The following is a 26,590-nucleotide window of genomic DNA, read 5'->3' on the forward strand; positions in this document are numbered from 1 at the left end:
CCCCCTCCCCCACCCCCCGGCCCCCCCCCCCCCACCCACCAGCCCGCTCCCCTGCCCGTGAGCCCCCCCCCCCCCCAACACCCAGCCCTCTGCCCTGAACCCCTTCCCCCCCCCAACACCCAGAGGGCTGAGCAGGCTGGCGGCGTAAGATCAGCATTTGAATTTTAAATGAAGCTTCTTAAACATTTTGAAAACCTTGTTTACTTTACATACAACAATAGTTTAGTTATAGAATATAGACAGAGAGAGACACCTTCTAAAAAAACGTTAAAATGTATTGCTGGTATGCGAAACCTTAAATTAAAGTAAATAAATGAAGATTCGACACACCACTTCTGAAAGGTTGCCTACCCCTGCTCTAGAGTCTGTTAGTGAGTGTAAGGAATCACTTCTGGTTGAAGAGGTGTGATTTGTCAAAGCGAAGGTTGTCGATTGTGTTCTGCATCTCTCTAGGGAAACCTGAGGAGTGTAACCAGGATTCCCTTCTCATGACAATTCCAGTTGCCAATACACACGAGGATGTGTCCACTGAACCAACTGCAGCCTGAAGTATGACCCTGGTGACCAACTTGACTTCCTGTAAAATTGTTTGGAATCGACTACTATCCTGCTGAGGTAGCTTATCTGCAAATTTCTCCATCTGGCCATAGTTTATAAAGTCATACTTGGCCATCAGTGCCAAGCAGTTAGAGATCCACAATTGTAATCCAGCTGAGGAGAAGAGGACCTTTTGACCCACGTAGTCCTGTCTCTTCCCCTCCGTCTGCCAGAGTGGACCGTGGGTGTTGCTGTTTCGTCCGCTACAGCCTGTATTACCAAGGAGTTAGGTGGAGGGTGTGAAAATAAAATTTCTGAACCTTTTGGGGACGTATCTTTTTTCGGCCCCTTTAAGAGTCAGTGCACATGTGGCTGGGGTATGCCACCCACTGCATGCCAGCTGAAGAATGGCATCATTGTTCTGGTGCTGATGCATGCAAAATGCCTAGTAGCAAGTGCTGACTGTCCTGCACCTCTTCCAATGGGATACCGAGAGCATTCTATTCTACATAGTAGTTCTTGAAAATGATGATAGTCATCTGATGGACAGGAAGATGTTGATGATACAGAAGGGAATCTCTCTGGATCTGCTTGTACCATCAGAGCCGGGCTGATTGGAGCATCATCTAACCCCATTTCCGAATGTCTACTGGATGAAGGATGGGTTGGTGAAACGGGAGTTCTCCCAAGCTGAGACTGCTTCAAATGCAAATACTGGGGCCATGAGCTCTAATATGACCAATCCGGTTGATACTGCTGTTATACTTGTGCTCAAGGAGCCGGATATCAGCTTCTTGGGTAAGGCAAAGGAGGAAACTGTCACGGAGCCGTTGGAACACTCTGGCAGTCTTGTTTCCATGGAAGTGGTGGACTGTGCTGAACTTCCGGGTTCTTGGATTCAGATGAGTTGGACTTTTGCATGAATGGCGGTGCTGATGGAGCCACTAGAACGGAACGCGTTAGAGAGGCATGGCCAGCAAGAGGTAGATGTAGCGCAGGAGATGGAGCCCTTTGCACAGGTGAGTGCACCTGAACACACACAGACCTTGCTCTTTCCACAGCGAGCAGTTTGTGAGGGCCGGGAGCGCTTCCGCTTCTTCCTGGAGTCAATGGTATCTGGTTTATTGATGGGATCGGAACCGGTAAAGGCACCTGTCTCTGGACCAACAAATCACAGGGTCGGTAGCACTGGTACCAGCGTATCTGGAAGGAGGCTCTGCAGTTGGGGGAGGGCTCTGCCAATGTAAGGGAGATTCCCCAGCCAGGATCCAACTTGGGGACCATGGCTACCTCCAGGAGGTGCTTCTTGAGGAGGAAAGCTTGGCCTTCCCATGTGTGGGCAAGGAAAGAGAGAGAGATATTTTATCTGGAGGCATTGTGGACTTCCCCCAACCAGTACAAACAGCATTGGTGTTCACTACTGATGGAAAAGGAGTGAGGGCAGGAAGCACAGACTTGGAATCCTGGCATCTTTGGCATAATCCAGTACCCAGAGGGTTGGGAATGTTTGGCAGGAAAAAGCATCCCAAGTCCTCAATTATGAAAACTGATGGAAATTACCGAAGTACAACAAAAAACAATAAAATCTTAACTATGAACAAAAATAAGAACATTTTTTGTATAAAAAAAATTGAAAATCTGTCACTAAGAATGACAGGTCAGAGGAAGCTACAACTTGGATCATGCAGCAGTGAGAAGGAACTGGAGACGTGGCCGGTCCACCCTGCCCTTTATCGCCTCAGACAAAACTACGAGGGAATACAAGGGCGCCTGACTGGACCACCAACCAATACTACTTTGAAAAGCTCTGGCTCTGAGTGCATGCACGTAACCCTCAGTGGAAAACAGTAAGGACCATCACTCAAAGAAAGTCAGATATTTCAGATGAAGAGATAGATATACACAGAAATGTAGACTTTATCATCGTCTAAACAGGTTTTGCAATCAAAGGAAGAATTTTAATATGCCAATATCAAAACAATGATTGTTCTGATACCAAACCTGTACTAAGGAAGGATAATATCTAGTTTATAGTCATGTTGTTGTTCCAAATTGGCAGTAAATAAGTGTCTTTTAGCAAGATGTCTGGTTCCAACATCATATTCAGAAACGCTAAACACACATTACAGTTTATATATGGGGAGAGAATGGTGTTTCAACTTTCTTTTAAAACTAAAATATGGCTTATTACTTTGGATTATAAATCAGTGCATTAAACTATATGTTTCTTACATTTGATTAAATAACTATACATACCAACTTCTTTTATTGTCAAAAAACAAAACTAAGAAAAGCCTCTCATCAGATTTGGTCTGCATTTGTTCTCCAATTTTCAATACATCTAGAGGTGGCACTGGTATTGTAACACCATTGTGATGACCGGCAACACGAGGCATCTTAGGGTCAATAATCTACAAAATGGAAAAAAAGAACAATTCCTAATTTTTTAAAATCTGTGTTCACTAATAGTTAAAGGTTTCTTTATTATGAATGTATTTAATGAGAAAATACTATACAAATCAAACAGACAATGTGTATAAACTTAGGCCTTGTCTACACAAACTTATACTGATTTAATTAAACAACCTTATTTTGGTTTAGCTTATATCTGTTCCTAAGCAGTTTAAGTTAAACTGAAATAAACCTGGTTTAAAGCAAAATAAGAATGTCCACAATGCATTTTAAACCTCGTTTACTTAAACCAGTTTAAATCATATCTTAACTGGTGCCACGCTGCACGTAGAAAAGCCCTTAGAGATCACAAATTCAGAACACTAAAATACAATTGACAAATTCACAAAAGTTTAGAAACATAGGCCAAGATTTTAAAAAGCAATTAGTGATATTTCATGTATCAAGTTTTGGTGTCCAACTTAGACACCTAAAAGGAGGACTGATTTTCAGAATGTGTGTGATTTGACAATTTCTGAAAATTAGGCCATTTTAAAGATGTCTCAGATTGGGCACCCTAAAACTGAGACAAACTTAGCTCAAAAATCAGTAGCTACATTTGAAAACCTTGGCTATTGGTTTATGATGCCCGGTCAGCCTATCTGTCTTCAAGTCTAGTTCTCTGCCTTTATTTAATGACCAATGGTTGATGCTTCAGAGGAAGGCAAAAATCCACCCAATATGCAACTAGTTAATTCTGCAATGCTGAACATGGAGGTTGAGGGAGAAATTCCTTCCTAGCCCCTGGAGGTGCTAAGCAAACACAAGGAATCAGGAGAGTTAGTTACCATTTTCTAGTGTGTACCTACTATTAACAACCATAAGATTATCTACCCTACTTTAAAAGTCTAGCCACAGTATTTGAACAATTTCTCATAATACTGAACACCAGAGGCTGACTAGTCATTGCACGAAATAGTATTTTCTCTGTGTATTATCCATCTAAAGTTGTTAATTTACTGGAATTAACTGTTATGCAGATCCTGTTTTTTTTTTTTTTTTTTTTTTTGTATAAGCCAAAAGAGCTACAGAAATAGAATTTTCTTACACTTGTTTTGCAGCAGACGACAGCATACAGTTCCTGTACTGATAAAAACTCAGCCTGTTTATTCTAATTTGCCTTCTTAGATACAATGAAACATTCTCTTGTACAAAACATGCTGGTCTATTTTGCTTACAAGACAGGTATTCTGAATCTATAGAATGCATTTATGGTGGCTCACTATCAGCCCACGATGTCATTGTCTGCTATTGTACAAACTCTGTATACTGAAGTTTAATGGAAAATACTATAAGTGAAAATTCACTTTTGCTCAACTCTGCATTAGATCTTATGGGTCCATTTATGTATAGACTTTGGAAATAGTGAAATAAGTTTCAGTGTAATACTGGTGGTATGCTGTACACTCACCAGTGCTGGATAGGAGGGATATCCACTGCATTTGGCCCACACTACTTTTAGAGGCTCAAGAACAGAGGTTGCAGAATCCGCTGAAATCCACATACTGCTATGTCCAACTTCTAAGAAAAATCACAATAAAACATCAGTAGTGTAAAGATTCAGAGCTTGGGTTACCCCCTGCAACTCTTCTCTATGGGCCATTTTATCAGCCCCTATAATTATTATTGCTAATACTCTGCACCCACACAGCATCTTTCATCCAAGGATATCAAAGTACACTAAAATCATAAGACACACAACATTTTGGTGAGGTATGCTAGTATTTTACAGATGGATTAATTAAAACGCAGAAGGATAAAGGCCAAGATTTTCAAGAGTGACTAGATTATAGGTGCCTCACTGTCTTAAAGGACCATGTTTTCAGAAGGTGGGTGCTCAGCACGTTCTGATAACACTGGTCTACAATTTTTGAGAAGTCGTCTGCTTCAGAGATAAAATGTGCTATTTATTATGTATTTTGATGTGCTGAATTCAAATATGACAATTAAAACAACTGATTGGCTACTGTTTCTAAGATATTTAAGTTTTTACATTTTATGTCTATGTATATTGTGTAGATAGTAATAGAGTTCTAATCATAAATTGTAAACCGAGGTCTTTTCATGTGTTTATGTTTGCTTTACATGATAATATTTCACCTGTCCTGTTTATGTAACACTTTAAAAATCAGCAAAAGTGTTATATAAATAAAATGTATTATGAAACAAAAGGCAAAAAACTATTATGTACATAGTTTAGTCCTATTCAGTGTCTACTCGGCGCTTCTTGGCTTGTCTCTTGTATTCATTAAATGGAGCATCTCTTGTCACTGTCCAGCAATAGTCTGCAAGCATTGATTGGGTCCATTTGCCCTGATAGCGTTTCTCCATTGTTGCAATGTCCTGGTGAAATCGCGCCGTGCTAGTCGCTCACTGCTTCGCAGTTCGGTGGAAAAAAAGATCTAGATGAGAGTGCAAAAAAATGTATCTTTAGTGACATGTTGCAACCAAGGCTTTTGTATGCCTTGAGGAGGTTTTCCACCAACAACCTGTAGTTGTCTGCCTTGTTGTTTCCGAGAAAATTTATTGCCACTAACTGGAAGGCTTTCCATGCCGGCTTTTCCTTGCCATGCAGTGCATGGTCAAATGCATCATCTCGAAGAAGTTCACGAATCTGAGGACCAACAAAGACACCTTCCTTTATCTTAGCTTCGCTTAACCTTGGTAATTTTCCACGGAGGTACTTGAAAGCTGCTTGTGTTTTGTCAATGGCTTTGACAAAGTTCTTCATCAGATTTTGTAACAAAATCTTCCTTGATTCAACAAGTGGTGGATGCTGAACACTTTTCCTCCCAGGCTCCAATGACTGTCGGAGTGGCCAATCTTTCTTGATGTAGTGGGAATCTCTTGCACGACCATCCCATTCGCAGAGAAAACAGCAGTACTTTGTGTATCCAGTCTGCACACCAAGCAAGAGAGCAACAACCTTCAAATCGCCACAAAGCTGCCACTGATGTTGGTCATAGTTTATGCACCTCAAAAGTTGTTTCATGTTGTCATAGGTTTCCTTCATATGGACTGCATGACCAACTGGAATTGATGGCAAAACATTGCCATTATGCAGTAAAACAGCTTTAAGACTCGTCTTCAATGAATCAATGATCAATCTCCACTCCTCTGGATCGTGAACGATGTTGAGGGCTGCCATCGATGTTGTTGCAGGCTACAAGATCACCTTCCATGAAGAAGAATGGGACAAGATCCTTTTGACGGTCATGGAACATGGAAACATGTTTCCTTTGCAAAATCAAACACTGACAAATAAGAGAGCACGACACTGTATGATTTCTAGAGCTGATATAGGGCAATTTGTTCAGCAGAGTGATGTAAGCTTCGTTATGATTGCATCATCCATGACTTCTAGGAATAACATGATGCAATTCATATCATGTATGACGCAATACCAGCTTCAGATTGCATCATTCATTGTTTTGCCAAAAAGCAAGTACTGTCCAAACCCAGTCATAGATTTATTCATAGATCCAGTCAGAGATGTATTTTAGTCATTTCCGGTTTAAATTGAGATCCCTTCCCTTTATAACTCACTTATCCTCCGCCATTCCCAAGTCAAGGGTTGTATATACTGACCCAATAGCAAATCTTGAAAACTAGAGCCAATCAACAATTTTAAGCATCATTTTCGTTCTCAGTGACCCAGAATTAGTAAAGTTTGACTACATTTATTTCAGAAGCATTTTGGCTGGAGAGCAGTGTAATCAGACCTCTTTAGTTTGTTTTAAATTGGGCACCCAAAATCACTGGTTACTTCTCAATCTTGGCCATAATTACTTGCCCAATGTCACCCAGCAAGTTAGTGGCTATTGTGATTTACAACTTTGGATTTTCAAATCTCAGGTATGTTCCAACAGGGGTGGATTTAATGAGAAGCATGGTTGGCATTTGATGACTTATGACCACTGTTCTGCCATTTACATGGCATAGCAGCCTTTGATTAGTAACAGAGCAAACTTGGGAGTAGATCCTCTCTGCTGCTGTTCTCCTCAGCTCTTTTCATCCTCCATTGATCCTCTCTGTCTCTATCTTGCCTTTCCCTGAGGCAGCTGTCAAAGCTCCTTTCTCTACCACCAAAGCCCAGAACAGGCTACAGGACAGTATAAAGTTGCTTCAGTGCTTATTTCTCCACAGCAGAAAGCAAAGTAGGCATCTAAGGCTGAATAAAGCTACCTCCATCTGTTCTCTCAATTCCCCTCCTCCTCCCTGGTAACCACCACTGGAAGGAAGGAAAAGACAAACTGACTGTAGGACATAAGGCAGTCGAGAAGATGTGGCCCCTATAAAGATCTACAGGGATGAAGGTGGGAACAGAGAATGGGGAGCGAGGGACAAAGATTCCTCTTATCTCTTATGTGGGAAAGTAGGATGGGGCTCAGAGAACTGGAAGGAAATTAAGAGGCTCAGAGCTCCAGGGATAGCTGAGACCCCGACTGTTGTAACAGATGAAACTCTGGCAAGAGCACACACACACACACAAAAAAAAAAAAAAACTGTGAGAAATTACAGTCATTTTCAATTTTCAAGTAATAGGGCCATACTGAATAAAAGAATTTTTTGACATGTGAAGGAAAAATACATTCTTCAGATTTGAAATGGGTAATGCTTCCAGTGAAAACGATAACAAGAACATGTTTCCCAGCCAGTGCAGATCAAGAAGGTTGTTGTAAAATTCCTAAGGATGGTGGTTTATTTTCTGAATACTAGAAGTACCCAGGAGATGCCGTAGAAAGTCAGAGAATAATATATACTTTTAGCATAGAAAAGTTGTCATAGTTTTCTAGGACAAAATTTTCAAATGTGGGCATCTAAATCCATTATTCTTCATTTTCAGAGGTGTGGGCACTCAGTACTTCCAAAAAAATTAGGCCACTTATTTGGGTAACTAACTTTTGGCACTCACATTTGTAAACACTGGCACTACTGATAAAAATCTGCATGCCACCTACTCATGGCAAAGATGTCAGAAGTTTTAAAGCTCAAAGAACACAACTGTGAAATATGTTCATACTGTAATAAATCATAAGCAAAAAAAGCAGAACCCAAGACAGTCTTCCCAGCCATTTTAAGGGCCTGGTCCAAAGCCCACTGAAGTCAATGGGAGTCTCACCACTGACTTCAAAGGGCTTTGGTTCAGGCCTTTCATCATAATTCAGGATTGCATTATACTGATTTATTCTTGATGGCACAATTCTACTTTTTAAGACTAAACCATTCAGCTTTGGGGGGAAAGAAAAAAAATCTTCTCATTTATTTTCTTCACATGTAACTTTTGTAGATTTTTTTGAGAAACGAGAAAAAGTAGTATTAAGAAAATTTTATACAAACGTAACACTTTCTTTATCAAAACCATACAATGTTTTCAATACATAAGTGACAAGAGAACAATAAGGATAGACATATGTCTTAGGGTTCTGGTGATATCATAAACTACCCTTTTAAGAGCTTGGTTAAGGAAAGAAATATACAAGAATATTATGGAAAGAGTTGTGCTAATTCCAAGCCAATAGTTTAGACAAGATTTCAAATCTAACAAAATTGTCAACAGTCATTTCCAGCATTATCGACAGATAAACTGGTTTAGGTACATTCTCTATTGCTCCCTTCTCTTAATTCCATCTTGAGCTTCATTAGGATCCCAAATAATGCAGATACATTTAAATATATACTTATACATAATGTATCTTTTAGACAAAATCTGGAAATATTTTATAGATCACTTAAAAGTTACACAGAACTAAATCTATTAAACTTATGTTAGACTCATAGACTCATAGACTCATAGACTTTAAGGTCAGAAGGGACCATTATGATCATCTAGTCTGACCCCCTGCATGCTGCAGGCCATAAAACCGTCCCTACCCCTTCCCTGGACTCTGCTGTTGAAGTCCCCAATCCTGTTTTAGGTGACTTCAATCGGCAGAAACCCTCCTGCTAGAGATCCCTGCCCTATGCTGCGGAGGAAGGCGAAAAACCTCCAGAGGCTCAGCCAATCTGCCCTGGAGGAAAATTCCTTCCCGACCCCAAATATGGCGATCAGTAAGACCCCGAGCATATAGGCAAGAGTCTCCAGCCTGACCCCTGTCAGCCATTATACAATTTACCTACCATTTCTTGGTTTTCCTTGACTACTATGTTTTACCATTAAACCATTCCCTCCATAAATTTATCTAACTTAATCTTAAAACCAGACAGGTCCGTCGCCCCCACCGTTTCCCTCGGAAGGCCGTTCCAATATTTCACCCCTCTGACGGTCAGAAACCTTCGTCTAATTTCAAGCCTGAACCTCCCCACGGCCAGTTTATATCCATTCGTTCTCGTATCCACATTAGTACTAAGCTGGAATAATTCTTCTCCCTCCCTCGTATTAATCCCTCTAATATATTTAAAGATAGCAATCATATCCCCCCTCAGCCTTCGCTTTGTCAGACTAAACAACCCAAGCTCCTCTAGTCTCTTTTCATACGACAGGTTTTCCATTCCTCTGATCATCCTAGTGGCCCTTCTCTGCACCCGTTCCAGTTTGAGTTCATCTTTTTTAAACATGGGAGACCAGAACTGCACACAGTACTCCAAATGAGGTCTCACCAGCGCCTTGTACAACGGAAGCAGGACCTCCTTATCCCTACTAGATATACCTCGCCTAATGCATCCCAAGACAGCATTGGCTTTTTTCACCGCCACGTCGCATTGTCGACTCATAGTCATCCTGCGGTCTACTAGGACCCCTAGGTCCTTCTCCTCTTCCGTTACTTCTAACCAATGCGTCCCCATCTTGTAACTAAAATTTTTATTAGTTATCCCCAAATGCATCACCTTACACTTTTTACTATTAAATTTCATCCTATTCCTGATACTCCAATTCACAAGCTCGTTCAAGTCTCCCTGCAGGATATCCCTATCCTCCTCCGAATTTACAACGCCTCCCACCTTCGTATCATCCGCAAACTTTATCAGCCCACTCCTGCAATCGGTTCCGAGGTCAGTTATAAATAGATTAAATAAAATGGGTCCCAAAACCGAACCTTGAGGCACTCCACTAGTAACCTCCCTCCAACCTGACAGTTCACCCTTTAATACGACCCGCTGCATTCTCCCCATTAACCAATTTCCTATCCACCTCTGGATTTTCATATCGATCCCCATGTTTTTCAGTTTAACCAATAATTCCTCATGGGGTAAAGTATCAAACGCTTTACTGAAATCCAGGTATATTAGGTCCACCGCATTTCCCTTATCTAATAAATCCGTTACTTTCTCAAAGAAGGAGATCAGATTCATTTGGCACGATCTGCCCTTAGTAAAACCATGTTGTAATTTATCGCAATTGCCACTAACCTCCAGGTCCTCAACTAGTTTCTCTGTGAAGAACTGTACAGGATCTTTATTTAGAGTAAGCTAACACAAGGAAAACAGTAAAGAAACTTACATTTCTCTCAGCTGCAAAGTCAACATAAAAGAAAAGGAAATCATGATTTAAAGCTAAGAAGTGTATATGCTCTTGTTGCATGCATGTGGAATGTGGCAAGTCTCCCTCAAAGAGAATTCTCAGGACATGTGACCAACAGTGAAGTCTCATGGATAATACTTCCTTTAATAAGCACTTACCTAGTTTGGTGATTGGGATGCTATATAAAAATGCACAGTCAGTAATTTTCTCTTACCACAAGAGAAAATTCTGATTACCCCAGACTAGAAGAGAAACTGCATTTATTCCTGTTGTGCTAGTAGTCATGGCACCTTACACTACTAGAAAATCTGAAATCTGTCATCAAAAGATTTAAAAAAAAAATACTCCTATGAAATGAAAAAAATATAGAGAGTTTGAAGGGTCCTACAGCTATGGTTGAAGTTATAAATCAAAGCTGGTATCTCAAACTTGGTATCTGCACAGTCCTAAATGAGGAATTCAAGTTTTGTGAAGTTGAAAAACCAACTCATTAATAATGAATTTGGAGGTTAATTTTAAAATATTATATACTACATATTCACAAACCATTTGCATGTTCTAGGTAGGGCTGGTGGCACCACCTATTATTAAGGTTGCTCGACACTTCCCATTATAAGACCCTATTTTCAGTTCATTAGAACTTTGCCAAACTTAAGAACATAAGAACAGCCATACTGGGTCAGACCAATTGTTCATCTAGCCCAGGATCCTGTCTTCCAACAGTGGCCAATGCCAAGTGCTTCAGAGGGAATGAACAGAACAGGTAATCATCAAGTGATCCCAACCCGTCAACTTCCAGCTTCTGGCAAGAAGCTAGGGACACTCACACAGTGTTGCATCCCTAATCATCCTGGCTAAGAACCATTGATGGACCTATCCTCCATGAATTTATCTATTTCCTTTTTTGACCCTGTTATAGTTTTGGCCTTCACAACATCCCCTGGCAAAGAGTTCCACAGTTGACTGTGTTGTGTGAAGAAGTACTTCCTTTTGTTTTATACCTGCTGCCTATTAATTTCATTGGGTGTCCCCTAGTTCTTGTGTTACGTGAAGGAGTAAACAGCATTTCCTTAATCACTTTCTCTATCACAGTCAAGATTTTATAGACCTCTATCATACCCCTCCTTAGTTGTCTTTTTTTCAAGCTGAAAAGTCCCAGTCTTTTTAATCTCTCCTCACCCGGAAGCTGTTCCATACACCTAATCATTTTTGTTGCCCTTCTCTGTATCTTTTCCAATTCCAAAACATCTTTTTTGAGATGGGACTACCAGATCCGCAAGTAATATTCAACATGTGGACTTATATAGAGGTATTATTATATTTTCTGTCTTATTTGTCGATCCCTTTCCTAATGGTTCCTAACATTGTTAAGTTTGGGTTTTTTTGTTTTGTTTTTTGACTGCAGCTGCCCTTTAACCGACTGGGCTGAAATTCTACATGCTGCATATCTTCCTTAGGCTGAATTTTTTTGGAAAGTTTCAGCTAAAACGGTTTAGCCATTTCTGAGACAAAAAAGCTAAGGAATAATGCATAGTTTTGCTAATGTTAAAAAATTCTTGGTGACCTTTTCTTTGAAAAGCTCTATTACTGTGGAGCAAGGACTTGATGACAGGAGGCGGCTTTGGTGTGCCTTTTGCCATCCCAATGAAAATCCACCCACATTTAGCCAAGTTACAAGCCTCTGGAAAAAAACCCCACAGTTTGCACATGCTCAGTAGAGACTTTAATTTAAGCAGCTAAAATCTCCTTAGAGTAAGTACTCACTAAGCATGCTTGAACCTCTCTCAGCTCTTAGTGCAGACCTGACTCTCGCCCGTGCTCTCAGTGACTTCCCTGTGGCACCCAGGCAGCGCGGAGGAAGCTGAATGATTCGAATGCAGAGGGGCCAAAAAGCTGAATTTGGAGGAATGGCTGGGGAGGGACTGGAACTAGGAATTTGAGGATGGATGTTGGAAGGCAAGGACAAGGAGCCAATTGGGGAAGACTGAGACTGGATGAGAAACTTGGGGAGGGAGACGAGGACTCGAAGCCAGTGTGGTGATGGGGTGAGACAGAGAGAAGGGAGAGATAAATCAGATGAGGAGCCAGGAAGTGGGGGGATTAGACTGTCTGAGCAAGGAGATTGGGACTGGGATGAAAAGCTAGAGGAGTGGAAACTGGAACTGGGTAGGCAAAGAAAATGGGACTGGGAAAAGGAACTATGAGTGGGGAAGGGAGACATGACTAGGACAGGGAGAGGCTGGAGGAGATGGAGTAGATGGGGTCAAGTTTGTGAGAATGGGCTAAAGAGTGTGTTCACTAGAGCACACAGCCCTCCACAGCCTGGAATGGAACCCAAGATTCCAGAGTCTCACCATTCCTCTGCTGTCACCAAGTAACTATGAAATCCACTGGCAAAGTATGTCCCATCCCCCTCTAGTGTGGGTCCACATAAAGGAAGACAACACACTGTTGCAATCAGTTACTCCGTTAGCTCAAGTGGCAGCGGACCGGGTGATGGATCTTAAGATTCCAATCCTGCTGATGAACAATGTGGATATAAATATGATGCCACATGATGGAATTTCTCAGTTTGCTTTTTAAAAACTTAGGACATTACACACACATAAAACAATGTTAAGAGAGCATTATTAAGAATGCAAAGTCAGGCAAAAGCTTGGAAATCCAAGAATTAAGATTGCCTGTGCAACTTGAAATCAGCCCTTGTGGGAGCATGCATGGTATAGGCTTTAATTAACATGATCACAAACTATTTTTTCCACCTTATTCAGTGCACAGGATGGATCTGCTCTGGGTATGAATCAGGTTTGTGTAGCAAAGGAGGCTGTTGTATGTAGAACCTCTGCCTCATTTGTTGCAGAAGTTAAGTGGTGCATCTACTGTGGTTCTGGGAAAATAATGGGCCTAGGGATGAGAGTGAAAATCACAGGGCAAAAATCAGGTAATGGAAAGGAATACTGGGCAGAGCACATCTGACAGTACCCAATGCTCCTCAAAGGCATCTGAGGAGTCAGTGGACAACACCCAGAGGAACTCTGCTTGGAGGCGTGACAGAACAAGGGAAAGGAAATAGAATAGTCCCCTGTCCAACTTCCTCCTCCTGGTATGGTGTCTTGGCCAGCAACAGGAGGAGTCTGATGAGGAGGTCCTGCAACTTTGTGGGGCCATGGACAGGTGTCCCAGGATCAGGAGGTGCAGGGAGAAGTGCAGCCAGAGCCTCAGTAAGAGGTTCTACACGATCTGGAAGAGGGGCTACAACTTGATGCAGTCTATGCAGATGTGCGCCAGGGTCTCCCTCTTTCTGCAGATGGAAAGGCGTTTAGTGAATGAGGCAGAGGACTACAAAGAAGAGAAAGGATGGTTAAGACAGTTAAGTGCTTCCCTAGAGAATGGGATTCCATCCTTGCCTCTGCAGTTCCTATGTGATGCTGCGCAAGTCACTTAAACCCAACTTTTCATTTTCTGGGTGCCTAACTTGATACCTTGGGGCCTGATCTGCAGAAGTAATGAGCACTCTCAGCTGCAACTGAAGTAAGAGCAGTGCTTTCAGCATATAAAGTGCTAAATAATGCTAAGTACTATGAAAAATTATACCTAGACATCTCAAACTGGACACTCAAAATAAGTGGATACTTGCCCTTAATCTTTCTGTTCCTCAGCTTCCCATCTATAAAATGTGGATGACACCATCCTCTCACCTCAGAGGGGTCTGGTGAAAATATATTTATTCAATGCTTGTGAAGAACTCATAGTACTGTGATGAGTGACACAGAAAAGCCCTTGAGGAAATGAGAAATTCTGTCTTCAGAGCAGGGTTTGAATATGCTGCAGTGAATAAGGCATGAGGCCACACACTGAATAATGAGAAAAAATAAAATATTGACTAGCCGCTCATTAATTGAGTGCTATCTGTCCTGTCCATTGAATGAGGCAGGAGTTGTGTTAAAAAAATAGTAAGTGAACATGTCATTAAAGACCGCAGATACAAGGGGTCAAATTAAGGTTGCACAAGTGGTCTTAATTCTGGCATTTCCTAACTTTACTTGGCAACTTAATAATGTTCTCTTAGCATAGTTTGTGCATAATATATAAATAAAAGTGCAAAACTCAACACAACCTTAACTACAGAGCCATGATTAGTGCCCTCCATAATATATATACAGTGCACTCCTTTTATAAGAATCACACCCATTGCAGATTATTTGATTCTTATAAGCCACTGATTCTTACAAGCGGAGTGTAGGTTAGTATAGGATGATTTTGTCCCAGTGGTTTTGATCACTGTATGCAGTTGATTCTTACATCGGTGATTCTTATAAATAGAGTGCATTGGAATTCTACATTCAAGCAGAGGTTACACTTAAAGTTTATTTTGATTTTAGAAAGAGTAAGGTTTCAAAGGTATTCCCTTTACTCTACTACTAGACTTGGTAAAATCTCTAGAATGAGAATGTACTTTAATTGTGTCCATTATCTACTTCCATCATCTGTGTGTGTGTGTTGTATGCGTACACAGAAATACATTACTTTTTATTACGATTAAACATATAGATCAATGTAAAAAGACATTCCACTAGAATTTCAGCATTTCAAAATGCTGTAGTGGGGGTTTTGAGGTAGTACTTGAGGTTCATTTTACTCCATGTACTACGTACTCTAGGCAGTTCTGAAGCTGTTAAAACAGCATAAGCTATTAAAAAAAATAGAGTGAATGCACTTTGCCTCCATTAAGGTTTCTGTGGGAGCCATCATTTCTATTTTGTGCATTTAGGTCAGCATTTTCACAAGTGACACTGGATGCCCAACTTGAGATGCCTTAAAGGTGTCCCATTTTCAGAAAAAGCTGAGCACAAACCTTCTGAAAAAATCAGGACCAGGAAGGCATCACAATTTTGACCAAAAATTGAGACACCCCAAAATCGCTGGTCACTTTTGAAAACCTTAAATAATAAAAATTATGTTTTAACATGTTTTGTATTGAACTGTAGCATACAATTGGTAGTCAAACCATGGCCTCAGAGTTAACTTTTGTTGTAGTTCATTGGATGGAAACAGGACATTTCACTACATCTCCCTCTCTATCTAGCTTCCATAAGGCACCAAAGACATTGATTGGTAAAGGATGCTGAAATCACCTCATGTCAGAGAAAATGCAGCAATAAATACCAATTCAGTATTTCCTCTGGCTCTATTAAACGGCATTTGCCTCAGAGTTATTTCAGCACAGCTCACCAGCACATTAGAACAGAGACAGGAGGAGGAGGAGGAGCAAGCAACACACAACTAAGAGCTGGGTGTGAAGGGAGGAGGGCAAGTGAAAAACAACTCAAAATGAAAAAACTAAATGTAAAACTGCCCGCTAGTAGCTGTTGAAGTAGAGAAGCTATGGGGTTGAGGGAGGAAGAGATGGGAAGGAAAGGATAAGCCATGTAATAACATGAAAAATAAGGAAACTGATGAATAAAAAATTATCCATCCATTTTTCACAACCTATTATACCTGTTAGATGTTTATGCCATCACCAGACATATTATTTCCTCAGACTACTGAGTTATTTTATTCTGCATGAATCTGTTGAATATATAAATCTGTAGAGCTCTAATACATGTGAAATACCCTCTGCCATCAAGTATAGCAAATGCCATTAAGCCCTCCAATCTAATAATTAAAGTAATGGAACATCACTTAGAGCTTGTGTTACAATTCTGTCCTTTCACTTCCCTTATTTATGTGGCTTTCATCATAACACAAGTTTATATAAAAATAAGCACATCAAAGAGAGACAGATAAAGACATTAATTCTTTAATTATGCATTGAATATTTAATATGCCTGATGACGGAATACAATTGTAGATAAGATTTGGAACCAAATTCTGCTTGCATTACTTGAGTAGCCTTATTTACTTCAAAGAGACTACCTGCATGAATAAAGCAAGACCAAATTTGATCAGCTGTTACTCCTAGTTTCGTTTAAAAACACATTTAAAAGTTAAATATTCCAAAACAAAATTAGTAAGTTTCTATGGGTCAGACTCTTACACCCTGACTTTAGGAACAGTGCCAGTGAAATCAGCAGGTTACTTGTTGAGTAAGATACTATATAATGCAAATAAGGATGTCAGAATCTGGCCCTAAGTAGCTTGGCAAAACACATACTTATAACAGTGTACTTTAAGAATACAATTATTATAGTTACCAGCTGCAATTCTTGCTGCTTTTGCGTAGTTTCCATTTTCAATGCATGATATCAACTCACTTCGGTCTTCCAAGGTGTGTCTTCGTATAAGCGCTGGTTTGCCTTTACCACACTTTGGCAAGCTAAAACTGCAGAGGTATAAATATTAAATGTTACTGGAAAACTATAATGCTCACTCTCCTCCATCAAAATGTTTGGAATTTAAGATATAGTACTCATATGTCACTACAGTTACCTAAAGGTGAGTAGTAAATTCTACTGCATTTCACAGAATGACCGCACCCACCTTAAGTGGGGATGGTAAGTTCCCAGTAATGGGTTGGCTGGGGTACCTGGATGGAAGGGGGCTGGCAGAAGCCTTCAGGGTACATATTGACTGATCATGGAGTTACCTGTACTGTATGCTTTTATCTGCCGGGTAGTCCTCAACATCTAATAATAAAGTTGCAGCCTGATTAAAACCACATCAAGTGTTTTCTTTCAGTATAGCCAGACAACACGTACAAATTGATTGATTCAACTTGTATTGATAAACGAAAGAAAATTTAACTAGATAATAAGAATTCCTTTTCCTCCATGCTCCCAAAAAGTGATGTTCAGAAGCATCACAGAATTATAGATATTTTCCCATGGATAAATTTTGCACACTCCTGCATTTTTACTTTAAAGATTTTAGCAATTTGTCCAGAAATTATTTTGAACTGCATTCACAATGTATCACTCATCCTCAAGGAATGCAATATGAAATTTCCTTATGCTATGCAAATCAAATTTTGGGCCATGAACATGTTAAAGCTATCCTCTTATGCAGTCCAACATTGATTTTAAGAGTACACAGCAGAAAAATGGTTACTTATTAAAGCAATTCTGGTTCTTCCAGATGACTGCCATAACAAGTCACATTCATGGGAGATACGCACCACTGGTGAGCAAACTTGGAACTTTCAATCAAGCTCTCAAGACTCAAGTGAAGCCCCAAGTTCACGCACCCTTGTCTAGCTCTGGGGCATAAATGCACAAATGCGGGTGCAGCCCAATTGCCCTTTCATTTCATTTCTCTAGTTCAGGAACCCTTAACAAGAGATTCCAAAAATGGAGGGAAGGTGAGAAATGAGAGTGGATGCATATGGACAACCATTTCAAGAAATGCAATTAAGAACTATGATCACTGCATGAATTACTCCCTGGTTCAATGGCCATGGAATTTGCTATGTAATTCACCCCCTGCTATAAAATTGGGCTTCAGAATTTACGCCTTCATTAATAGAAAAAAAAAAAAAAAAAAAAAAGTTTCTAGCCCTAATGGTTGTGATGATAACCCACAAAACATGAACTTAGTGTAAACTGAGGCAGTGCTGGCTTTCTGATTTTGCAGAGAGCCTGAAATAATTATTTCAAAAGATGTGAACCTCAATGTTGTGTTAATTTTGAAACCTAAAAATGAGAATTTAAACTTTTTTTTTTTTTTAAACCAGACATGTTTGTGTTGTTGCTCCAGTTTAGCGCATACTTCTTAGTCTGCTGGTGCATGATTATAGTTCTTTCTTTAAACTAAAAAATTTTTTTAAAAGGGCAAAAAAAAGGCACATTTTTACCTTGAATTACATAAAAGGCTGTTACTGGAGGATATGCTAGATTCGGATGCACAGCGGCGACGAGGTTCAACTTTTCTTCCTGGAGCATCATCTAACTCTCTCTCTTTACTTCCATCTCCAAAACCATTTGATAGGCCTATAATGTAAACGAGAGGTATACATTACACAGAATTTTAAATTGCATTTTGTTTTTATACAAGTCTAAATACATGTTTTTATATAATTTTTGGTCCCCATCTGTTAAGTGACTGTGAAGTGATGTGAGTAAAAGAAAAAATGAAATGTTTCATTTTCAAAAATGAAAGATCAGGCAAAGTGTGTGTAGTCCAGACGTTAAGAAACAGGAAGTTAATTTCAGGTAACAGGAAAAAGATGAAGATTATATTACAAGTTGTGCACAATGGCACATCAAAAAATATTCCCCATATGTTATACTTCAATAAGTACCGCATTGGATAGCTAATCTTGAGTGCATGGGTAGAACCAAAGAACAAGAAGTGTTTAAAAAAACAAACCAAAACAAACGTTTTGTAAGAGTCTGCAAATCAACAGAAAACTCTATATAAAACTTTAATGTACTTAAAAATCTGTAAATTGCAAGACAAGTAGTACTGAAAATAGCCCTTCAATGCTCAAAGTAACCAGTAGAGGTGATTAATTAAAGGTCCTATCCAATGTACACTGAGTCAATGGGAGTCTTTCTACTATAATCAGGTCCTGAAAACCAATTTCAGAATAATGTATTTCAACGAGAATCCAGACTTAAAACTATTACGAGAATATTTTGTCTACTTCCGTATCAAAATTAACAATGTAAATTCAGTTGTTATCTGCTATCTTTTCACCATAGTTTGTGTGTTTTGTTTCAGGGTTCTGATGTGGACAATGTAGTAGAAAACACATAGAATGCTCAAGCTACCAAGCTGAGAATTTTAAAACCGGGCCACCATAAATCTTGCATCTATTTGCTTATTCATCCAGTCTGTATTTCTTAAGACTCTTCATTTGTCTGTGTTTAAACAGCATTCTTTACTTAAATAAAGTTTGTATCTGTATAGGATCCTATGAGAAAAACATTTTTAAAAACTCTATATTTTAAACAGATGTGACTCAAAGCAGACTCAGGAAGTACTTCAACAGAAATGGAGCAAATTAAGCTAAAGCAGAGGTCCCCACACTGTGGGACGTGCCCACCTAGGGAAGTTCAGGGAGGCGCGGCTGGGGCCGAGACCAGCTCCCGGGGGGGCAGGAAGGGAGGATCCCGGCTGATGCCCCCCTCCCGCCCCCAGCCCCAGGCTGAGGCTCTGCTCCCACCCCTAGCTGTGGCCCCAGCCTCAGCTCCCTTACCCCCTGTCTGTGGGCTCCCTTCCCAGAGCTGTGCCCCCGCTCCTGTGCCCAGCTCTGGGGGGGTGGGTGTCATGGACAGGGGTAAGGGTGGGGGCACATGATCTAAAAAGTTTGGGGACCAGTGAGCTAAAGGAACCAGTGTCCAGCTAGCTGCTATGGGCCTTGAGATCCTCTAGAATTATCTAATTTTATTCTTAAGTAGGACTTCTGAGAACACTTATTTTCTTGACATACAAGATGATGTACATTCAATTTTTTATTTAAATCACATGTGCAAAGTTGTGACATTTTGCACTTTTAAATCGAAACTGTAAAAAACAGCCATTCTACATGCTATAAAGGATATCAGAACACTCATTTCATAGGCAGAATTTCCTAAAGAAGTTTCTCAAGTCCTCTGTCTTATTTAAATTTTCTAATTTGCATTAGGAGATTCTTCTGTATTTTGGAAAAGTGCAACAAAATTGACAGGAAAATTATAAAAAGTAGTAAGTACAAAAAACCCTCCTTATTACATACTGCACGGTAGTAAAGACAAAGGCTGATCACATGTAGAGTTAGTTGTAACTTTACCATATTCTAATTCATTTCACTACTAACTAGAAATTCCATTTCCCAAGCCTTCCCAAAGTCACTGACTAATCGGATCTTTTTGTATTAGCGCCCTATTTTATTTGATACTATCCAACTCTATCCTATGGTGTTTTCACACACAAGCTCTTCTCAGCATAATTCTTGAAACCTCTATGTATCAAAGTATTTAGACTTGTGTAGAAAATGTAAAAATAGCACCAATCCAATGCTTTAAAAACAGACTGTTATAGCCTGCTACCTTTATATTTAAAATATGAACAAATTAGAGATGACAAGAGATTACTTTTTCATTTTTCACTTTTCTATCATTCTTCCCATTCAGAAACTTCTAGTGTCTTTTGCAATTCTCCACTGGATCTGTCCAAGTCATTAAATATACATTTTTTAAATGTTCCTCAGTACAAAACTATGTACATGCTATAAGGAGGAGGAAGAGGAGAATAAAGTAATTATTTTATCAGTGTCATTAAGCCTTAAATTGTAAATATTAATCAACCCTTTATCATGCTCATTCTCAGCCAGTCAGTGCAGGTAGTTCCAGGAGTTTAGCCTTAATGTTGCTGAAAATTCCTTCAAAGCAAGAGTGATTTAAGAGGATGCCTATATGAAATGTTTTAGACAAAGGATATGAAGCCTTACTGAGAATGACTAATAACAGGTTTCCGCAGGTTATCCTTTCATTGTAGGATATCTGTCAGTAGGTAGACAGACCTAGTCTTAAATAAAGTTTTGCCAATTTGTTTGTTTTGCATTGTGGCCACAAACCAGAAATATAAATTACACAATGATTAAGCTACTAAAGAAGTTAACAGATGTTGGCTCACAGATCAATCCTAGGGCTGTGGGGTCAGAATGTAAATCAGAGCTGTTTCTACAACTTAATTTATCAGATATAGGGCTGAGTTCCTAGCCCTTTAATGAACAGGAAAGCAAGAGGAAATCTGTATAAGCACCCTTGCAAGGTTACGGTAGCATAACATGCTACTGTATAATGTGGCTTAAATAAGTCTGGCCTTTATGGTATCTGTGCCACCTGTAGTTGGAACTGTACATTTTCATCTGCAGGGCCTTCCTAGGATAAAGAATTTGAGTGGGTTTCATTGTTGTTTACTTCACCAACACAATATTTTTAACATTACATCTAGCAAACTTCCAACTGAGTCCAGGACGGGTCTTTAGCAACAAAAAGAAAACAAACCCAACACACATCACAATCGTTACTGTGTTAAGATAACTTCATGATTTTATGATTTATAATTTATGATTTTACATCCTGAGTCTTCAATTCCTGACAGAAAGCGCCATAAAATAAGACTGGTCGCTAAAGTTTAATTAGAGCTGCATTATGAGACACTTAGAATCCCCCCGGATAAGATTAAAAATCTACTTGGGGCTTAGTAGTACAATATGATCTAAGAGAGTCAAATAAAGGGAAACTCTAGAAAGTGCAATAGCACTAATCAGGAAACATTTAGCTATTTCTCTATCTTTTTGTGAAAAATTCAAATTTAACCTATTTAATCTTTAGAAGCTGTTCACAGTAATCCCACTAAATGAATACCAAATCCTAAATGACAAATAACTCCACAACATCTACTTTTCAAAAGTTAAAAAAAGGCATTTTAAAAAGAGACTGTCTCATTAAATCTTTGAAACTAAAATGGCAAGATTGTTCTGTTATCTAGTTGCAAATCTGTATTGTGACTTCGTAACTGGATGATAAAATTTCATCCCCATAATTTTCTAAGTACTCCAAAGCATCTTTGACTTGTAAAAAAGAAATAAACATAGTAGTAATACCACGCTTAAATTCTATTAACTGGAATTGCTTGGCTATTCACCCAATGAAGCTCCCTGTCCCATGAACAAGAGGAAATCCAGGGTATGTCTATACTGCAATAAAAAAATCTGTGGCACCGAATCTTGGAACTCAGCTTCTTTGAAGGGCTTAGGTTGTGAGGCTAAGAACTGCAGTGTAGACGTTCGGGCTCAGGCTGGAGCCTAGGCTCTGATATCCTGCGAGGGGATTGGGTCTCAGAGCCTGGGCTCCACCCTAAGCCCGAACATCTATACTGCAATTTTCACCAGACAGCCCAAGCCAGAGTTAGCTAGCCTGGGCCAGCCGCAGGAGTGTTGTGGATCTCCCGCAAATATTGGGCAGTTACAAGATACATCAGGACAAGGCTCTCTCCTATAAAGCACGCAGGAATCTCCTCTCAAATCCATTTGCATCTTACAAGTTCAGTCCACTAAAAAAAAAGGCTTTGGAAGAATCTTAGTTTTGTCCTCCTTTGCGCTTTACAAGTCTGCAGAAAGTCTATTAAATCAGCTGTGTATGCTGTGCACTCAATTTTCAAAAGCCCATAACTTGGTCACATTAAAACTAGTTTTCTATGCAACAGGGAAAAGTTACACCTTGGTGGCAGCTATTTCTATCCACTACTTCAACTTTCAACCCCCAGTTATATCAGCTATAGACCTATTCAAAGCAGTCTATACAATTTATTTGCGTTCTGACTGTCACAAAACAGAAAACAACTCCCCCCCCCCCCCCAAAAAAAAAAAAACCAAACATTTTTAGGCAAAGACCTAGTGCAAAACTTTTCAGCCTGATAGGTGAAATTTTCAGAAAATTTTAAACAAGTGCAAACTGTTAGCAATTTTAAGTGTAAGTGGTCACTACTGCTCCCATTCTTAATAAATAAGAGACCTTTCTAGAGACAGTACAATTTATAAGCAACATCAGTTTCCATGTGAATCACAGAGTAAACACCAATGACATGGGTACTTCAAAATACATTTACAAAACTTACAAAAATTTACAAAACTATAGAACAGTTTTAAACTAGAAATAAATAAATGAATTCAAATTGAATCCATTAGTTATTTCTGGGTTTCTCCGACGTTGATCATTTAGGGAAGTAAATTTTCAGCTATTATAATTATGAATACTGCAATTAAAAACAGAACACTGGCTTCAAGCCAGGTAGAATCCTGTGTACATCTAAACGTATTCAATGAAGCAGGAAGAGGTAAAATGCAGAGACGACAGAGCAGAGGCAGGGACAAGGAAAGGAAAAATACAAAAGTTTGGAGGACAATATATGTTAAGAGTATACAAAATACTACCAAAAACATACAAGGTTGTGCATTTAAGGCTGCAATCTCATTCTGAGGTTCTGTTGACACTGAAAGAACAAGCAACCAGCAGAATTCACATAACCAATTTCCTTCCAATGCAAGTCAAGCCTTATTATGCACAGCTTGATGGATATGTAAGCATTAGTCCAGGATAAGGTGTGTTGTTACACCTGGGTACATCTGTATGCCTCTTACAGTGCATCACTGTTTAAATAAAAAATAGTTTCATACACTTTAGAAATGACTGGCTACCAAGTCCTGATCTGTGCACTTATACTGGAGAGTCAGAGCCTCTCTTAGCCAGATACTTCTTCTAATAAGTCATATTTTATAGAATTATATAAAATGTACCAAAAGTAGGTATGGGATTTTTTGGTATGCATTATTTCCAATCTCAAAGGAAGATTTGATTGGTGGGAGGGGAAGGTAGGAGGGCAAAGATGGAACATTCTTAACCAATCAGCCCTCAGAGAGCATGTTCTCTGAGTAAGGACTCTGGGGATTGGTAAAAAAAAATACTGCGACCAATTTGTGTCACATATATTGTAACATGTACAACTTTATAACTTACGGAGATGGGGAAATATATTGAATGAAGAGCATAGGTTCATATATGTCAAAGACTTCCTCCAACAGTGTTCATGTTTTTTGTTTTTGTTTTAAGGATGGCTGGTGTCTCCAACATGATCCAAAATAATTACTTGAAATGTAATTGTCTTTCTGCGTTCCAAAATGATCATTTAATTGAATTCCATTCCGTGTTGAGGATAATAGAAAATAATTAGGCTCCAAAGAGATAAATACCCAGCATGATATTAGTTAATATGAGAACCTGGAAGACAGTGAAAAAGCCATTAAGTCTCACTGAAAGGAAACAAAGCTTTTAAATAAATAAGCTATCCTTGCAGCACAGTGTCCAGAGACAGTGAAAACTACACAAATGTTCCATGTACTAATACTTAACATAAGCTTCACAAGAGGCAAGACTAAAACAGAGGCTTCACTCGGATTCAGTTGCTCATTGTTGAAAAAGAAAATTACTTACATAAGAAATTGATAGCACAGAAAACAATCTTTGCAAGTGTGATACTCATCAAGAACATGGTTTTGATATTTTCTAAATTCCTTCCAATGAGAATAAGAAGACAGATGACCCTATTTTAAGAGGTTTTACAGTGCCTATGCATATACCTATATACATAAAGGAATAGTCTAACCAAGTCTACAAATATCTGAATATCTCTAGTTACTGAAAACAATCGTGATAACTTTCAAACTGCATCAACAGCCTGGGAAGACATCCATAAAGTTCTCATCAAATTAGTCTCAGAGTGAGTTTCAGAAAATATATTTGTATCAGTAAATCTTGGAGTGGACTGCAGACAGCTAAAATACACCCCTCAAGTTCAGAGCACACTGGTGAATCTCACAGCATGTCGGAGTCCAGAGAACCTCAAACAGAGGTGGCAGACAAATCAGAACAAGTTACTGTAATCTTGAAGAGGGTACCCAAGAGCTGGGATGAAGAAATAATGCTTAAGAAATGAATTTTCAATTTTTGCCCATAATTTTGACAACGGTTCAAAGAAAGCAGAGAAAGCTCAGAATGAGCCCGTGATGTAGGGATGTTGGTAACCTACATACTGTACAACAGAATCCTTTCAGTTTCTAAATGGGAAATTCAGTCAATACACTCAACAAACAACAACCTGAATGATCATAAAAGTGCTTATTTTAGGTATATTTCTTAGAAAGAATGCTTAAAAATTCATCCTATTTCCAATTATATCTACAGTAACTCTGAAATTGTAAGAAAAGTCCCTAACTCACCAGGATTGTTCTGTAAAAACAATATGTTTTGAGCTGCACACTTCTAGATGAAAACTAATCAACTGCTCAGATTGCATCTTCCAAAGGACAGGATTATGCTCAGACAACAAACAAAATTAAAATGTATATCTATCTATCTATAGATATACAGATAGATAGATATAGTTAGGAGACAACACCTACGGAAAACTTTCAAAAACATTCCAGAAAAAAAGTGGTGGAAGAGAAACAGAAAATGTAGAATATGCAAGCAGAAGGGTCTTAAATACAGAATGTTTTAAAAGGGTTTTCCAGGAGGCTGCGCCAACAGGAAAGTAAGTACTTGTGATGTCAGGGACATACAGTATAAACCATGAAAAGCACACACAGCTCAGAGGAGTTTAAAAACTTTATAATTTGAGTTCATTTAAGTCAGCTCAAGTTTGCATGGCCTATGACAGGCAACAATAAATACAAATGTAACTTATCTATCTATATAGATTGCAGGCTTTTACTATGTATTTTACATTGAGATGTGGCTCAGATAAAATAAAAGACTCACCTAAGGGGCTGTTAATATTTAGGATAATCTATGCCAGGATGCAGTGAAAGTAAACAGTGTAAGAAGATTTAACACCAGAATGGGGGCCCGTATCTCTGAATTATGATAAAATACAAATATTAAGTACGGGTTTCTGCAAAAAGAACTGGAAAAAAACTAAGTTGTACCCTTGGTAATTTCCATTCTAAATTTTCCACATTTTTATAAAAACAACATCTAAACTGTGTATTTATACATACCTGTATGTTTTCGCGGACTAGAACCACCATAATCTATTCCCATTTTGATGCACTGATGTAGAATACTCACATTTTAATGGGAGCCATTAGCTGGAAAAATAGGACTTACCTGTTAATATCTTCTTATATCAAGTGCCCAGAATTCTTCATTAGATTAGATGAGCCTAGCAGTCTCAGAGCTGTGCGACAGGACCTGCTTTGCCCACATCTTCAATTTCCCCTTATGAATGGTTCTTCTGGAATTGTCGTTTTAATTAATTTAAAAACATAACATTTCCAACTAGAACTCCAATATCCGTTTTCCACAAAGGAAAATAGAAGTTCATCATAAAAGGGAAAGTCTGATTGCTGGACATGGTACCTAGAGGAAAACTAACTAACAGGCAAGTAAAATTTTACTCCCTTATGAAGACATGCCCAGCAATTCTGTATTACTGGTAAATAACTAAGAAAATCCAAGTTTCTGGGAGGAAAAAAAATACACAATATATAAAAACTATATACATTTTTAAAGCTTTTAATTTCTGCATCGTGGAGAACCTCACACTTTAAGATAGTCACAATATGTCAGCAAATCCAACGTCCAGTGTATGGCAAAGGTGGGAATGGTAATCCAGATAGCTGCAGTTTAGATTTCTTCAGATTAAAAGGTTGGA

General features: G+C 39.0%; 1 protein-coding gene across 5 annotated transcripts in view; it reads right to left on the minus strand.

Moving 5' to 3' along the window:
• Positions 1–26,590, minus strand: part of BRD1 (bromodomain containing 1) — a 112,808-nt gene that overhangs the window by 3,591 nt on the left and 82,627 nt on the right. For 4 of the 5 annotated variants that reach the window (XM_034767219.1, XM_034767208.1, XM_034767238.1 and 1 more), the window contains 4 exons: positions 18,243–18,378; positions 16,648–16,775; positions 4,400–4,509; positions 2,794–2,948 (listed from right to left, as the gene is read on the minus strand). In XM_034767219.1, the coding sequence (XP_034623110.1) occupies positions 2,794–2,948; positions 4,400–4,509; positions 16,648–16,775; positions 18,243–18,378 (529 nt within the window). Of the gene's footprint in view, positions 1–2,793; positions 2,949–4,399; positions 4,510–16,647; positions 16,776–18,242; positions 18,379–23,934; positions 24,157–26,590 lie in introns of those variants that run through there. The other variant, XM_034767230.1, reaches the window with a different exon arrangement.

Source organism: Trachemys scripta, chromosome 1 (genome assembly GCF_013100865.1).
Source record: "Trachemys scripta elegans isolate TJP31775 chromosome 1, CAS_Tse_1.0, whole genome shotgun sequence".
Lineage (NCBI taxonomy): Eukaryota > Metazoa > Chordata > Testudines > Emydidae > Trachemys > Trachemys scripta.